This window comes from Gekko japonicus, unplaced genomic scaffold (assembly GCF_001447785.1).
Source record: "Gekko japonicus isolate JY-2015 unplaced genomic scaffold, Gekko_japonicus_V1.1 scaffold100, whole genome shotgun sequence".
Taxonomy (NCBI): Eukaryota; Metazoa; Chordata; class Lepidosauria; order Squamata; family Gekkonidae; genus Gekko; species Gekko japonicus.
This window is the reverse complement of record NW_015167060.1, coordinates 799385-815624: the sequence shown is the minus strand read 5'-3', so window position 1 is coordinate 815624 and position 16240 is coordinate 799385. Positions and strand designations below refer to the sequence as shown.

Sequence of the window (16240 nt, the reverse complement as noted above, 5' to 3'; positions counted from 1 at the left end):
GCCAGATGAGCTGCATGCAGCCCAAATGTTGAGCAAGAATAGTGCTCTGATGGTACTTTTGCAAGACCCTGCCCAGAGTACAGCACAGGAACTCCAGCACCTGCCTGCAACTACACTGGGGTGAATTACCTCTCAGTCTATTTAAACTGAGTCCCAAGAAGACAACCTTGCTGGATCAACCGGTCCACAAGGCACAAACCCCGTGTTCCAAGCTCCACCCCATGCCTTGACAGCCCCAGGCCTGAGACTAAGGCACTACTTCTGGGGAAACCCAGTTGGACCAGATTGCAGAGCACAGAGCAGTTGCATGCTTACTGGATCAATGTATCCTACATGAACATCTATATCATAGTATTGGGTTTATATATTTGGGAAGTAGATCCTTTACCAGTCCCAGGTATTTCTATTTCCCCCCTGTACTATCTTTGTAGACTCAATACAACAGTATTTAGCTATCAAGAAAAACATTCTTCTCCAAGGAGGAAAAGCTGACGATACACAGAAAGGTAATGAAGCACTGTCCTGTCTCTGCTGCTTTCTGAACTGTATCTGTATTTTTAAGCAGGGGGTCAAGGAAGTTGCCACTGTGCTTCCATAGCTTCTTTTACCATGCAGAACTGGAAAGGGTACATACATACCACTGGTATTTATAATGTCTTTAACTAGGATTGAATCCACACATTTGCTTGTATGGACAAGTAAATACACTTGTGAAGGATTACCAGAGCACAGTGTAATATCCCAAGTACTGAGCCTGAATTGCAAGAAACTTTCCATTGGGACTTCTGTAAGCCATCAGTATATTGAGATGAAGTTTAGGAAGCTTCTGTGGTTCCTGAAGTCCGTGATGTAAAAGGCTGCGGGGAAAGCAGTGTGTGGAAGGTTGCACCAGAAGGAGGTAGTTAAATAATGTATATATACATATAGCCCTTAGGACACTGAAGTAATCTTTATCAAGACACCTGTTAAAAAAGCAGCTTATCAAACCAAAAAGTACAAAGTGTAGCTGTTAATGCAAGAGGAAATGAAGCTAGGAAATAATGGCTTTATTGCTCTCTGAAAGGGCCATAGCAGCTTGCGTAGAAATGACATTAGCAGCATCCCACCGGTATTTTTGTTTACAAAACACATATACTGCTTCTCCACTCCTGTTCATAAAGTAGTTTATAGACAGTATTTTAAATAGTTTCATAAACTTGAATTTGTTTGATCACTTGGGGAATTTCCAATTATTGCTATGGCCTTGGTCCATAAAAGCCTCATTAGGCTGGCATTGTGAGCAATGTTCCCTCTAAGCTGTGGAGTCTTGTGAGCAAAAATTCTACTGTGTGAGCTACTGGCATTAAAGTTGTGAGCGAGCGATTTGGCTGCTGCATAAATTAGTCTGCTCTGGAGCCATCCTTCCTGCGCTAAGACAAAAATGTGTGAGCCAAAGGCTAAAAAACTGTGAGCTAGCTCACAGTAACTCAGCTTAGAGGGAACACTGATTGTGAGGTAGGATGAAGGAAAACTAGTTCTGGTTCCCTGTGACGTTGACCAGTCCCCACCTGTCACTTCAGAGAAAAGGCTAGGAAGAGGAGCCCCAGGCTTTCCTTTCAAAAATAGGCCAAATAGGATAGGCTGTCAGATAGAACATGAAGTAACAGGGAAGCACAGGTGCATCTCAGGTGCCGTTCAGGATGCCTGGAGAAACTGCCTGGCTCTCACACATTTCCTATGAGAGAGAATGAAAAGTGGAGCTTGGAAATTCTGTTTCCCAGTCTGTCATTCTATGCTATTAGGAAATTTACCTAATTCCCTTTAGGCAGCCACAGTATCTTTCCAATTTCAACAAAATTCCTAGAGGGAACATGAGAATTTACTAAGTGGGAATCAGATTTCTTTCTGATCCATAGCATTCTATTGATTTGGCCTTTTAGGTAGAGCAAAATGGCTGAAGTGAGGGGGTTTGGGAGACCAACTTTTGATTTTATTGTAATCCAGTTCATGCACATTGTTGCAGATGTGGGACATAAATGTCTTACTGAAACTTCTCACGGGAAAAGTATTCATATTTGGGCATTACAGAGAACCATCAGTTAAGTAAATCAGAGAGAGCACTTCATTCTCACCTACTTATTAGTAATAAACATGACATAACTACATATGCCAACAACTAGCCCCAACAAAATGCTTTCTGATTGGGCCTATTATCACCCACAAAAGTTAGTCCAATAAAAGGTCTTGAGTTCCTGAGAGGCTCTTTCAGGGCCAGACTTTTGTTTCTTCCCTGAAACTCCCCCCACCCCTTGCGGCTTGATTATCTTAGAGAGTTGTCCTATGCTGGAAATTGACAGTCCTCTGTATAACCCCAGTGAGGTATATCTTTCCTACTGATGCAGAGTGTTCCCTGTCCAGCTGTGTGTGCAGATGAAGGTCAATCCCATTTTCACCATGTGCTTCCCTATTAGTGTAAAAACAGTCCTAGCTCCAGCTATATAACAACACAGGACCACACTGCATTTTTATTTACATTTATATAACTTAGAAGCCAATTTTAAATAATAAAGCAAAGGAATCACACAACACCTTCCAAAGGGCAGAATCTACCACAGTCAGCACAGGCTGTCTTCTGCAAGGAAGCCTGTTGTGGAAAAACAATTCCTGGCATGCTTCAATAATTAGCTAGCCTCTGGAAGGGCGGAGGGCACAAGGCGATCCCAGTCTCTCGGCAACAAGGCTTGTGGTAGATGCAACAAAAAACCTGGGTCTGCTGTACTCTCTCCTTCCTGAAGAGGTGCCAGCCAGGGATGCTCTGCATGGCCAACGGGCAAAATGTTCCATATAGCCAATAAAAGATCTGAACCATCTCAAGGGCATGAACTGCAATGCAAACCCAGGAAGAGGAACACTGCTTTTGGCGAACTAAGGAGAATTTCAATGATGGCAGCAGCTGTAGAAGTAGGTGGGCGTAGTCTTCTGGCTCAGATCTACTCCTTTATCCTCTAAAAGCAGAGAAGAGTATATGATAAAGCACGTGGCACAGGGAGCAGCTGGAAGATTATAGCTCTGCAGAAGAGGATATTTCATAACTTTTCTAGACAATAATTGTGCCCCATTCAGATCAACTCTGTACACAAAGAAAGCAAAAAGACCAACACATTTCTTCTTCTGCCAGCCCCAGTCCTGCATTTATCAACAAATCACTTAACATTTAGAAAAGATGGGAGATTATAGGTAACATAAGATGAAATGAGAATTTCTCAGGATAACCCACCGTAACTATTCATCTTACTCAGAGACGGTCCATGTGCTAGGTATGCCCTAATTCGGGAACAGATCTGCACCAGAGCATGTACAAAGAGCCCTGTCCTGGATGGCCCAGGCTAGCCTAAACTCATCAGATCTCAAAAGCTAAACAGGGTTGGTCCTGGTTAGTACTTGGATGTGAGACCACTAAGGAAGTCCAGGGTTGCTATGTAGAGGCAGGCAGGCAATAGCAAACAACCTCTGAAGGTCTCTTGCCTTGAAAACCCCTCTGGGGTAGCCATAAGTTGGTTTATTTTTATTTATTTTATTTTTATCCTTCTCTCCCCACAAGTGGGCTCAGGGTGGGTTTCAAGTCACACAGATAACTGTAAAATTTAAATAATTAAAATCATGTTAAAACAATAAAAACAGCAGTCAGAGTGGATTTGCCTCGACAATGGTGCTCAGCTTGGGCTGGTCAAAGGCCAGTATTATCAGAAGGGGAGGCTGAAGACAGATTTGGATGTCCGTTGCCTCATCCTAAGGCCTGGCAGAACAGCTCAATTTTGCAGGCCCTGTGGAATTGTAACAAATCCCACAGGGCCCTGAATCTCAAGTGGGAGCTTGTTCCAGCAGACTGGGGCCAGGGCAGAGACTTGGCAGAGACAGTTGTGACTGGATGGCCCTTTCCGCCACCACCACGTACAAAGAAGAGGATAAATATTTTCATGAGGGCACATGGTGCACAAAGGGCAGCTCACCTGTCATTTCTTGAAATGCAGTAAACTGCACATAGTCTTCAGCTACCTTCTTGAACAGCTCGTCTAAAAATAAAAACACAAAATCATGATTTGCCCCAGCTGTCTCCAGTAGGAACATGTAAGCTCAGAGGATAATAAAGCCCAGAGATAAACACCCTGTGTCTCCCTTGTTAAACTCTTGAGGTAGCTAAATCAAGCAATCCACTGGCTGCGACTTACAGTCTGACTACCCACCCTTATTGCAGACCACAGTTATCAGCCAAAATGCGGTAAGCCTTCTGTCCTAAGTGTGATAACTAGGGTGTGAGTCTCACCAAATTCAGTAGGACTTTCTTATTAACTATGTTTAGGATTAAGCTGCAGTTTTCTTTGAAACAGATACCATTACTTCTTATCATCCTTCCTCTTCATAAGGCACACAACAGGCAAGCTGTCGCATCTGCAGCAGCCAGGGATTGTCAAGCCAGGGGAAACAGCAGAAGATCTAAGGTAAAGGCACACCAGTAACATAGTCCACATTATTCCCCCTGGGATGAGGGTTTCCAAGTACACCAGCCATGGTCTGGTCATAAAGCTGTAATCCTGCATGCTGACAGATTCAGGTGGGTAGCCACGTCAGTCTGAACCAACAGAACAAAGTTTGAGTCCAGTGGCACCTTTAAGAGCAACGAAGTTTAATTCTGGGTATAAGGTTTTGTGTGCATGCACACGAAAGCTTATACCCAGAATTAAACTTTGTTGGTCTTAAAGGTGCCACTGGATTCAAACTTTGTTCTAATCCTGCATATTGCAATGGATACTCACCTACGTTTTGCCCCGTCTTACTGGAGGTTTCAAACAGCTCAGCTTTGATCTCTGAAATGACAATATAAAATGTTCTATTTCATTTTCCCCAAGACTACTACTTAGTCCTTTGTAGACAACTCATCTGTCAATGGAAGGTTCTGGCAGTCACAGAGCTTCCCTGCTGCCCCCTCCCCAGCAGTCCTTCCCAACTTCAGAAAAGTTTATTCCCACTGTTGTGGAACCCACGTGGACGAAGAGTCACACAGGTCAGAAGACTGCAGTGGGGGGGGGGGCAAAATCACCCTTCCTGCCTTTGCTGTCAGTTTTACTGATGGAAAAGGAAGGAACAAGTAGAAGTGATCAGCTCCCAAAACAGCAGAAGATAACGGCAATCTCTGGCCAATGATTGAATCTCCTGTTATGGATATATCACAAGCATCTTTTCCCTATGGACCTAGGACTGTTTTTTTCTTCTTCACGTGTTCCACATATAAGCCCTCATTAGAGCATTCCAGCAAAGCGACTTGCAGTGTTGTCTTTCCCAGCTCTCTATCCCCAGCCTCACTCTTCCAGACGCCCACTTCACAGAGGAATTACAGCCAGCAGGAGAACACACTCTTGTTTCTAAGGACTGAGCTAGCCAAAGGAGGGTTGCCAGAGACCCCAGTAATGCAAAGCTCCTTGGTGCACCCAGTGGCTTTCTCTCAGCAAGGAGTGAAGGAAAACACACACCATCAGCATAGTCTTGTGCATCATGGAAGTCAATTCCTCGTTTTCTCCTGTCCTCATCTAGCAAGTCACTCTTGGTGCCACATAAATAGATCCTGCAGTTCTGCGGAGGAAGAGAAGGAGGCAAGTACTGCCATTCAGGTTCAGTAGACCAAGCAGATTACGTCCTCAGCTGGTCTCAAGAACCCACACAGCCAGAACAAGCATGTGCCCACAAATAAACCATTAGTTCATTGAAATGCTCCCCTGTAATGCCCAAAATGCAATCCCAGGCACAATTGACATGGGTCAGGAAATAAATCAGAGGGTACACAATGCTGTAAAACCCAAGCATCCCTCAGATTAGGCAAACCTAGATGGAAGCACCCTGTAAGCTGCCTTAAGTGTTTACATGCAACCATACACTAAGACCCAACCTCCCTGCCCCACCAGCATCACATCAGTACCCATCTTAAGTGTCTCACATGCTGGGCTATGCCCCTCTGCAAGATGAACTTTCCCTGCTCCTATCTCAGAAGGTCCGAAATACCGAGGAATTTCAGACAGACGATATAATCTGGAAGAGGAACAGTTCCCAAACGGTTTCTGGTCTGTCATTTCAGACAGAACCGTTTTAGAACCGGTTCCGTACCGGAATATATTTGTAATTTCAGACACAAACGCTTCTGTCCCGTTTAGGAAACGGGGCTGAAGCGTTTTACCTGTCAACCGCTTCCAAGTAGTCTTCAGTTTCCTCTCCCGGTTCTGATGCGCTTTTTCCCACCGTTTTTCGCCCGTGCGGGCAATCTCTGGCTTTTTTAAAAAAATGTTTGCTTTATATCATTAGCTATAACGGAACAGCAGAATATCAACGCCATTGGAATGTCTGGAGTGTTTTGTTATAGTGCTATAGTGCTACAAAGCGAACGTTAAAAAAAAAAGCTGGAGATCGCTCGCGCGGGTGAAAAACGGTGGGAAAAAGTGGTGCAGTTTGAAATGGCAAACGCTTCAGATCCAGCTCTTTACCGGAAGGGGAAGGGGAAAGCCATGTGTGAAATGGCAGCCCTATACCGGTTTACTCCATGACGGATCAAAAACGGCTTCAAAATGGGTTAAAAAGGGTAATGTGAAATTCCTCACCTTTTACTGCCTTGAAATGGAAATCTACTCACCTCCTCAAAGTTCTGCAGTTCGTTCACCCAGAATTTTGCTCTCTGGAAACTGCTGCTATCAGTAAGATCTGTGGAAGTGGGGAAGTGTCAAAGCTAGATCCTACCCAAAATCCAAAAAGTAGATTCCACTTACCCCTATACAGGCAGAGCACATCTGGAGACTTAAATGAATAGCTAGGTGATTAGTTGGGAAAGCACTGCTTTCTTCCTCAGTAGTTCACCGTAACAGATGATGACCTGACCTGGTTGGTCCAGGCTAGCCTGATCTTGTCAGATATTGAAAGCTAAGCAGGGTTGGCCTTGGCTAGTATTTGGATGGGCGACCTTCCAAGGAATACCAGGGCCATGACAAAGAGGCAGGCAATGGCAAACCACCTCTGAAACATCTCTTGCCTTAAAAACAAGGCTTGCCACCTAGTAGTGCATAACGCTAAAAGAGCTAGAAATTCTGGCTGCCAGACAATTTTAGGATCTCCTGGCTATACTACACACAATGCCAGATGATGATGATGATGACGACGACGACAACAGAGACACTGCTGCAACCTTTGCACTCTTTTCATTTGATCACTGTGTTATTATATATATTATTTAATAAACAAACATCCCTCACCATAACATCCCAAAGATCCCTAACACAAAAGATTTAGAGACAAGGCTAATGGGAACTGCCATTTTCCTTGACTCAGGCGTTAAAAGAGTTTGGTTTGACAGGACCATTCCACTACCCATAGTGCACTACAGCAGAGCAGAGAAGCCAGCATGGCACAGTGGTTTTGAGTGTCAACTAGGATCCCCAGTCAGCCATGAAGCTTACGAGGCAGCCATTCTCTCTCAGCCTCACCATATATGCTTTTCTGAGCTGAGATAAAACTCTAATAGGTAGTTAAGGGATTTATTAAGGCTCAACTTTAATGTAACAATGCACTTTCACGTTCACCCAAATAAACATTAGAAAACTTTTTCTTAGTAATAAAGAGAAGAGAAGAAGAGATTGGATTTATACCCCACCCTTCACTACTCAAAGGAGTCTCAGAGCGGCTTACAAACTCCTTTCCCTTCCCCTCCCCACAACAAACACCCTGTGAGGTAGGTGGGGCTGAGAGAGCTCTTGACAGAAACTGCTCTTTTTCAAGAACAGCTCTTATCAGAACTATGGCTTGCCCAAGGTCATCCAGCCAGGCGCAAGTGGAGGAGTGGGGAATCAAACCCGGTTCTCCCAGATTAGAGTCCGCTCACTTAACCACTACACCAAACTGGTGTAGGTTTTTATATCCCACCTCTCTGTACCTTAAGGAGTCACCTTCCCCTCCTCTTCTCAGAACAGGCCCCTTGTGAGGCAGGTGAGACTGAGAGAGTTCTGAGAGAACTGTGACTGGCCCAAGGTCACCCAGCTGGCTGCATGTGGAGGAGTGGGGAATCAAACTCAGTTCTCCAGATTAGAGTCCACTGCTCTTAACTACTACACCATGCTGGCTCTCCAAAAATCCATGGTTGATACTAGCCTCATAATTTAGCACCTGCTTAGCTGCCTGTGGCAACAATTGGCTCCAATCAACTCCACTGCTGTCATAACGGCAGGCAGACTTGCACTGCCACAGTGCAACACCATTTAGCAGAGCACCATAAGGAAGCTGTAGAGGCACAGTTTGCCTCCCTTTCACTGGTCCTGAATCAGAACTTCTTGACAGGGAGGGCGGTAACTGGTACTGGCGGTAGCACAGGAAGTGGGGAAAAGAGAAGCTGTGCTGGTGAGGACAGCAAGGAGGGGCTGACCACCTCTTGAGCACTGATTGCCAAGGCTGATCAATACATATTTTCAAGAGTGTCCATGCATTTTGGTAGTCACTATTATTCTGGTCTAGAAGGTAGCAGCCCCCTGTAAAGGAGGTGATGGTAACAGGGACAAATCAGGAAACATGCGCTACATAACGATAAAACGGTTTTGTACACATTCTTCTGGCATTGGCAGTCCAGAGCTGTACATGTACCTGCATCGACATGCAAATGATTGCTTACCATAACATACAATGGCACCTTTTGCCCCACGATAGTAGATCCGGCTCATAGCCTCGTACCTTTCCGAGCCAGCCGTATCCTAGGGAACAGCAACATGAAAGTAAGAGCCTCACATGTATCAGCCACCTAGGCCATATAAAACAACTTCATAATAAAAAAACCAGAAAAGAAATAAAAGACTGCACATGTTGCGGGGCAAAAGGAACACTTTTGGGGAAGACCCAAAGCATCTCTCACTGCTATGGTACCAACACTAAAACAGTTCTTACAATAAGAAATAGTCCCACCCCTTTCCACTGTACAGCCAAAGTAACTTAAGTTTTCTTGTACTGTAAAGCTTATTACATATAGGCTTGGATCCTGATGAACATTTCCACTAACAGAAGGATATACATCTGCGGAACACAACTTCCTTGCCTCCCCCCTCCCTCTGCAGCCCAAAATGCCCTTTGAAGTGCTGCTCCTGGAGGACAGGGGACCTCCTCCTAGGGATAGCACAGGGGGGGGGGGTTCTACAGCCAGAGGGGGAAGGGGCAAAAACTGCCCCCTCCTTTTAATCAGCAGATTCCTTAGGATCCAGCCAATCGCCTACCTAACTCCCATTCCAACTGGCATCTGGAAGATATGATGGACTGGATTTGGGTGAATAAATGGAACCTTAAGACACAATGGAAGGCTGCAAGTTGGTAATCAGGCTGATTTATGAACAAGTATACAATCTCCTGTAGATGGATTTCCACTCTGCCTGAAGAAACAGGTATACAGTTCGCAAATGCTCTTGGCAGCCTTGCTAGGCAGAAGGTGCTAGAAGCAGGAAACAGCAAGTGTCCAGTACCACCTTGCAGCCTAACAAAATTCCTGGCAGGGTATGAGCTTTCATGAGTCATTGCTCACTTCTTCAGACAGACTGACATGGCTACCAATCTGGGTGCTAGAAGTGCCCCCCCCCCCCCCGCTTAGGTGCTTTACCATCTATAGCTATTTCTACTCACAGCCAATCTTGCCACAGTCATACTTTAGTAACATCTGGAACAGACTACTGTAATCTGTTCAACATTGGGTTTTCCTTGAATATGATTCAGAAACCTCATCTAATGCTAAATATCACAGGTTTCTACTGGATTCTGTCAAACAGAACATCTAACACCTGACCTTCTGCCATTGCACTGGCTGCCAGTTTGCTTCTGGGCTTAATAGCAACTGCTGCTTTTTACCTTTAGAGTCCTAAATCGTTTGGGCCCAAAGTACCAGAAGGACTGTTTTGCATATTAACTGAACTGGTGGATGCCTTCCTTTGGGAACCTGCTTTATCAAAGGTGAGGCCGGGGAGGCCTTTTGGGACAGTCTTTTCAGCTGCCATCTGCTGGCTGTGGAATTCCCCTCCTTGTCTTTACAGGTCTTCTGAAGAACTCTGAAGGCTTGTTTGTTTCTTTCAGAGGGACAAAGTACTATGCTAATAGCACTACCTCTTTTTAATGGATTCTCTGCTAGTTTTAAACATTTTAGATGTTTTTACATTAGTACTGTAAGCTGGCTTGGGGACCTGCAAAGCAGCAATAAAAATCCACTGAATAAATCAATCTCTCAACTCACCCAAATGCCCAAAGTCACCGTCCGGCCTCCCACTGGTATGACTTTGGCCACAAATGCAGCACCTATTGTCTAAAAGAAAGAGAGCAGTTACATGACCCCAGCAGTCCCTCTCTTGGCTGATAGTCACTCATGTGTGACCAAGCAAGCATTACCTCCAGGAAGCAAAACAGGGAAGTTCTTGCAAATACTTAAATTCAGGTCAACGGCGTGTCACAAATGACTAACATGGGTATGTGTTGGGAAGAAAATCAGTAACTATTTTTTATGGATTAGTAATGTTTAGGAATTTATTTACAAAAGCTGTCTTGACTGGGAGCAGATAAACAGTTTCTCTACTTCCTCAAACTCTTCTGATGAAATAGTTTCAGTTTCCTTTCCTATTCAGAGTCTCTGTGGACTTAACAGATCTATCACAGATATCAGTTTAACAAAAGGAAAAAAAGAGAAGCTTAAGTGGAAAACCCCAATAATTATTTAGGGGTAGAAGCAGAACAGAAGATAGCTCAACCCAACTGTCTCCATCTCTACCATGAAAGAGACACACTCACATTCTGGTAGGGCCCCACAAGGAAGCGGTTATGAACATATCTTTCCACCAAGCTGGTCTTGCCCACATATTCTTTGCCCAGCATCACAACTTTGGCATCCACACGCTGCCCACTCATTCTTCTGCCCTTGCAGCAAAGAGTTCTTCCAGAGGGATTCCAAACTCCCCCGTCTCGGAGAGTGGGCTGGAGCAGACAACAGGAAGGTGCAGCTCAGGTGGAGAGGCTCACCTGCAGGAAACAGAAGGCAACAAACTGTATCAGTACCACAGGGAGCAGCATAAAAACACACACACACACTCCTTGGACTAAGTGGGGCCCAGTACCTGTAATGGCCATCAAGAATACCCACGGGTTCAAACAGATTAGACAAATTTTTGTATACAGTGTAGGATCTGGCGGAGGAGGGGACACTTAGTGAGGGTGGCCACAAACAAATATATGAATGGGAAAAAATGCAGAAAACTCATTGACCCCTCGAGCAACACAAACGGCATCTGGTGAAATGGGCTCGAGTCCAGAAAAGCTTCTGCCACAATAGATCGGCCAGCTTTCCAGATACCACACACGACAAGCAGTACAACCGCACTGGGCCAAATTCCAGCCAGGGAAAATCTCAAAAGGAGGACACTCGCTTTTCCTCGTCTCCATCAACTCAGCCTATGTGTTGGCTCGAGTGGGGACCCTCTGAGAGATGGTCCCAGGCCCTGGCAGCCCAGGGCTTGGGCAGCCTCAGGGAAGTCCCCATTGTGGCCAGGTGGATCCCACTAAGGTGACTGGCATCCCCCCGGAAAGAAAGGCCCGCTTGGCGGCGGCGGCGGCGGCGGCACTCACCTGGGCCTCATGGCGCTGAAGTGCAGGCAGGCGCGCGAGAGCGGGAGGGAGCCCCCACTGGGTAAGCAAGCGCAGCCTCCCCGCGCTCCACCGGGGAAGGGGGGCGGTGCTTGGTGCCGGGAACGGAAGCGCGTGTCGGGGAGGCGCTTCTGGCCGAGGAGGGGCCGGGACCGAGGCGGCGGAAGAGCTCGGCTTTGCTGTCGGAAGTCGTCGCCTCGCCCCTGTCCCCGCATGGCGGCGGCTGCTGCTGGGCGCCTCCTGCCGCCGCGATCCTTAGGGCGGCCCCTGCAGGCGAAGGGCTAGTCGGGCCGCCTAGGCCGGCGCTCCCGTGAACGCGCCCCTCCTTTCTTCTCCGTACCCCGCGGGATCGGTGACGGCGGAGCTGATGGGGAAATACTTCCTGACCCTGAGCGTCCTCAAGGGGCCCTGGGACCAAGTCTTCGCCGCCTTCTGGCTGCGCTACCCCAACCCTTACAGGTGAGACGGGGCGCACAGGTGTCATTCTGCCGCCCGCGGGAGATTTTGGGGGATGCGTCTGGATTTTCAGCGGCGGGAGGAGCCGATTCCCTAGGCTTCATCTTGGGTATCCTTACGGGCGGAGATTGGGGAAAACAAAATTCCTAAGTATGTCTACTAAAAAATAAATCCCATTTTATCCGGTGGGGCTTACTTCTAGGAAAGTGTTTTCAGGACTATGAAAGACACGGCGGGGAGAGTGCGACTAGGCCTCCTGAATTTCACAGCTCTTCATTTCGATGGAAGTGTTTCAAGACTGCAGTTTTACGAAACCCCCCCCCCCTTGCTTGTTTACTCCAAACTAAGCCCTACTCTGTTCACTGGAGCTTATTGCTAAGTAATCGTGCCCAGCCTTTTCGCATTAATCCGCTGGGTTTATTTCTGCAACGCTGCAGAGGAGCAGTGCTCTAAATCGGGCTGGGCGCCCTCTGCCTGGTCAAGCTGGCCCCCTCCACTCCAGAGTCAAGGACTTTTCACCCACTGGACTGAGCGCTACTGAGCCGCCTGTGGCTTTGTCAGCGCTGTAATTGAAGCCTGTTGTTCTTTGCCTGTATCAACTTGAAATAAGACCGGAAAATTCTGCTTAACTTATACTGGCTCCAGAGCTAAAATGGGCAAGTGTGTGAGGAAGTAACACCCTGACATGTGTGCAGAAAACAGCCCCAAATACCGCTATGACAGGAAGCAAGACGGGCCCTTTATTATATGTTGCTGACTCTGACATCAGAATAGCTTTGCATTCTGGTGGAGAAAAGGGCCAGGTACACAAGCTCATGCTTTTATGATCATTGAAATCGCTTCTGACCATGAATGTGGCGCAGCATTTCCCTGCTCCAGTGTGCTGGCAAAGCTAGATCACCCAAAGGCACAGAAGAGATAGTTCTAAGGCAACAAATGCTAGGAGGGATCTCATCTTGCTTGCTACTTCCCACAGACTTATACAATGAGATAAATATGGGTTTGTCTGAGCTGTGCAGGCTTCAGCAGGTCCCCCAAAACTTGCTGGCTGTATCCAACCAGTGGTTGTTGAATGCAGTGTTAGGAGCTATAAAGTTCTTGAGCACCAGTTAAAACTTATGTCCCAAAGGCAGAATGCAGATGGGTAGAGGAATCACCGTTAGTGAAACTCTTGAGAATCACCACTTATTTATTTTTTTATTTTTATTTATACCCCGCCCTCCCAACGGCTCAGGGCGGCTTACATATGGCAAAGCCAGAGTAAAATACAATAAAACCTATAATAAATTACATATTTAAAACACAATAAAACCATCCTATCACACGGTGCTGAGCCTATATTTAATCTTCCAAGATGGGACAACCACCTAAATTTGATGGCCAGCTCTCTTGGCAACGCAGTGTCCTGCTACGCTGTTCTACCAGGCCGGGCCAGTCCCCCTTTAACAGGGCTGCTGATGGCACACTACCTCGTTGGTAGGATAGTGGCGGCGGCAGCTCCTACTCGAACGCCTGGCGGAAGAGCTCCATCTTACAGGCCCTGCGGAACTGCATAAGGTCCCGCAGGGCCCAGATCTCATCTGGGAGCTCATTCCACCAGGTAGGAGCCGCCACCGAAAATGCCCTGGCCCTAGTAGGGGCAAACTTGATCTCTCGGGGACCTGGAACTACCAGGAGATGGGAGTTCCCCGATCGTAGTGCTCTTGGGGGAACATATGGGAAGAGGCGGTCCTTCAGGTAAGCCGGACCCTGGCCAGCTACTGAAAGTAACATGACAAAAGGTTGACTCTGGAAGTTGGAGATACAGACACCCTGCTCAGAATAGGCTAGAATTGCTTTATGTGAACTAGCTCCTCTCCTCTATAAACGATTTTGTCCAGGCTTTCACTACTGCATTTGGCAGGAGCTATATTAATAGGCTCTGCGGGGGACACTGACTATGGCTTTCTCTGCTACTTGGGCTTTGGCTGAATAAAGCCCATTCAAGACTGCTTAGAACACACACACACATCTAAAATGCCTTTGTCTCCTCTCCCCAGTAAACATGTCCTGACAGAAGATATCGTGTACCGGGAAGTGACAGAAGACCAGAAGCTGCTTTCCAGGCGGCTCCTAACTAAGACCAACAGGATGCCCCGCTGGGCAGAGCGCTTCTTTCCAGCCAATGTTGCCCACTCTGTCTACATCCTAGAAGATTCCATTGTGGACCCACAGAACCAAACTATGACCACATTCACCTGGAACATCAACCATGCACGTCTTATGGTACTCAGCAGTTGCTCTGTGCAGGGCTGGTGCTATGCTGTAAAGGTCTGGAGCCAGTGCTGATTGTTGAGAGTGATGGTCATTTTGGTCTCCCATCTCCCATGCAGGTGGTGGAAGAACGCTGTGTTTACAAAGAGAACCCAGACAACAGTAGCTGGACAGAGGTCAAGCGGGAAGCTTGGGTCTCCTCCAGCCTATTTGGTGTCTCACGTGCAGTCCAGGTGAGAGTACCATATATCTATATAGCTCCATATATTTTCACATGTATACAGTGATCAAGTGCCTAGGGATAAGCTGTGCAAATAGCTATGGGGAAATCTCTGGACATGTTTTTCTTAGTCTCTGTTCATACTTCCTGGGTTCTTGTTTCAGGAGTTTGGTTTGGCCAGGTTCAAAAGCAACGTGAGCAAGAGCACCAAAGGATTTGAGTATATCCTGGCCAAAATGCAAGGTAAGTGTCTGCAGTGCCAACTGTTAAAAAGGGCCTGCAGGGGCCGAGGATACTATCACTGACACACATGGGGATGGAGTAATCGGGTGGTGCTCAGCATGCAAACTATCGGTAGCATGTAGCTTTGTAAGAAAAAGATTAATGTACACTGCTATCGTGCTGGATTGGCAGCCTCCTGCTATTTTCCTAGGATATGTATAGCACAGTAATGTTTTGATTGATTCTGCTAATTCAGAGCAAGGAACTGATGCTGAAGCCCAACTAGCCTTCTTCATATGATCTTACAGTACTGAAGTGGCCCTTGTGCCCTGCTGGCGAACCTTGATCGTATTATGCTTCCCCATCTGTTAAGTCACAAGAGAAACGTTGGTGTTTTTGCTTGACTAGTCACAATCAGCAGCCGTTTCAGTAACCCAAAAAGGAAGCACTACTTCAGGCTTTTGCATATATTCTGGGTAAACTTTGCCAAGTTCTGTTAATTTCCTGACCTGTAGTTGTTGCAAAGCAAAAGGCTAGGAGGAGCATGAAGCACTGAGGAGCCATGGTAGATATCGAAGAGGCATGTAAAACTCCTGTGTGTTATGGGGGAAATGGCCTCTGTCTTGCTTCTTTCTTTCTCTCATATTTCCATAAGAATGCACTTTTCCCTGTATTGCTCCATAATCTCTAATTGGTTTCTGAACCTTTTCCCACGAGGGAAATAAATAACTTCCCTTGTTTAAAGCCAGTAGGTTAACAACCATTTGGCATGAAACCTCTGCCATTAAGTCCCCATACAACAATATTTAAACACAGCGGTTTTGCAGAGCATTTCTAGAGAAACCTTTTTTGTCAGGGCTTGAGCTAAGTGGCAAGGGTTTTGTGAGAACTTGCTTGACTCTTTTTTTCTTTTTAAATCACAGGTGAAGCACCATCTAAAACCTTGGTGGAAACAGCAAAAGAAGCAACAGAGAAAGCCAAGGAGACTGCCTTGGCTGCTACAGAGAAGGCAAAGGACTTGGCAAGCAAGGCAGCTACTAAAAAGAAGCCGCAGCAACAATATGTATGAAAAAGCGGCTTTCCTACAGCGGGGACCGGAGTGCCGTCAGGCACCATAGTAGTACTGGGAAGCTCACCTGTAAAATGGGCTTAAAGCCCTTGGGAGGTGGAGCTGACCAGATCGTCTCTTATAGATTTTATGTTTTTTTTAAAAATTGAAACTGTACAAATCTGACAATCATCTCCTTTCTAAAGGTGTAATTATCATTAAAAGAACAGACTTCCAATTCAGTCCACTGCCAAGACCTGTTCTGCTGGTAGGAGGAACTGATCTTCAAAACTGTGATTCACTGGATAAGTCTTCCTGTTTACATTTACCTTCTTGGGGCTTCCAGCTTGTCTATGTGCAGCACAGACCAGTTCAGC

General features: G+C 46.4%; 2 protein-coding genes across 2 annotated transcripts; one reads left to right on the top strand and one right to left on the bottom strand.

Moving 5' to 3' along the window:
* Positions 1-1435: 1435 nt before the first annotated feature.
* RAB24 (RAB24, member RAS oncogene family) lies at positions 1436-11928 on the bottom strand. The gene is made up of 9 exons (XM_015412543.1): positions 11647-11928; positions 10816-11043; positions 10268-10336; positions 8675-8753; positions 6656-6723; positions 5508-5607; positions 4794-4844; positions 3990-4052; positions 1436-2984 (listed from the first exon to the last, which is right to left on the bottom strand). The coding sequence occupies exons 2-9, from the start codon at positions 10930-10932 to the stop codon at positions 2917-2919; spliced, it is 615 nt and encodes a 204-aa protein (XP_015268029.1). The 5' UTR covers positions 10933-11043; positions 11647-11928; the 3' UTR covers positions 1436-2916.
* Positions 11929-11930: 2 nt separating this feature from the next.
* PRELID1 (PRELI domain containing 1) lies at positions 11931-16226 on the top strand. Its single transcript, XM_015412542.1, has 5 exons — positions 11931-12123; positions 14160-14385; positions 14493-14606; positions 14758-14836; positions 15739-16226. The coding sequence occupies exons 1-5, from the start codon at positions 12032-12034 to the stop codon at positions 15882-15884; spliced, it is 657 nt and encodes a 218-aa protein (XP_015268028.1). The 5' UTR covers positions 11931-12031; the 3' UTR covers positions 15885-16226.
* Positions 16227-16240: the final 14 nt, after the last annotated feature.

What these genes read in the sequence shown, in the direction of transcription:
- RAB24 (XM_015412543.1), bottom strand. Translation starts at nt 10,932, where the DNA reads ATGAGTGGGCAGCGTGTGGATGCCAAAGTTGTGATGCTGGGCAAAGAA. An exon ending in TTGTGGGGCCCTACCAGAAT is followed by an intron (nt 10,337 to 10,815) that starts GTGAGTGTGTCT and finishes TCTTTCTTTTAG; the next exon opens with ACAATAGGTGCTGCATTTGT. An exon ending in AACTGCAGAACTTTGAGGAG is followed by an intron (nt 5,608 to 6,655) that starts GTGAGTAGATTT and finishes CTTCCTCCGCAG; the next exon opens with AACTGCAGGATCTATTTATG.
- PRELID1 (XM_015412542.1), top strand. Translation starts at nt 12,032, where the DNA reads ATGGGGAAATACTTCCTGACCCTGAGCGTCCTCAAGGGGCCCTGGGAC. An exon ending in TCAACCATGCACGTCTTATG is followed by an intron (nt 14,386 to 14,492) that starts GTACTCAGCAGT and finishes TCTCCCATGCAG; the next exon opens with GTGGTGGAAGAACGCTGTGT. An exon ending in TATCCTGGCCAAAATGCAAG is followed by an intron (nt 14,837 to 15,738) that starts GTAAGTGTCTGC and finishes TTTAAATCACAG; the next exon opens with GTGAAGCACCATCTAAAACC.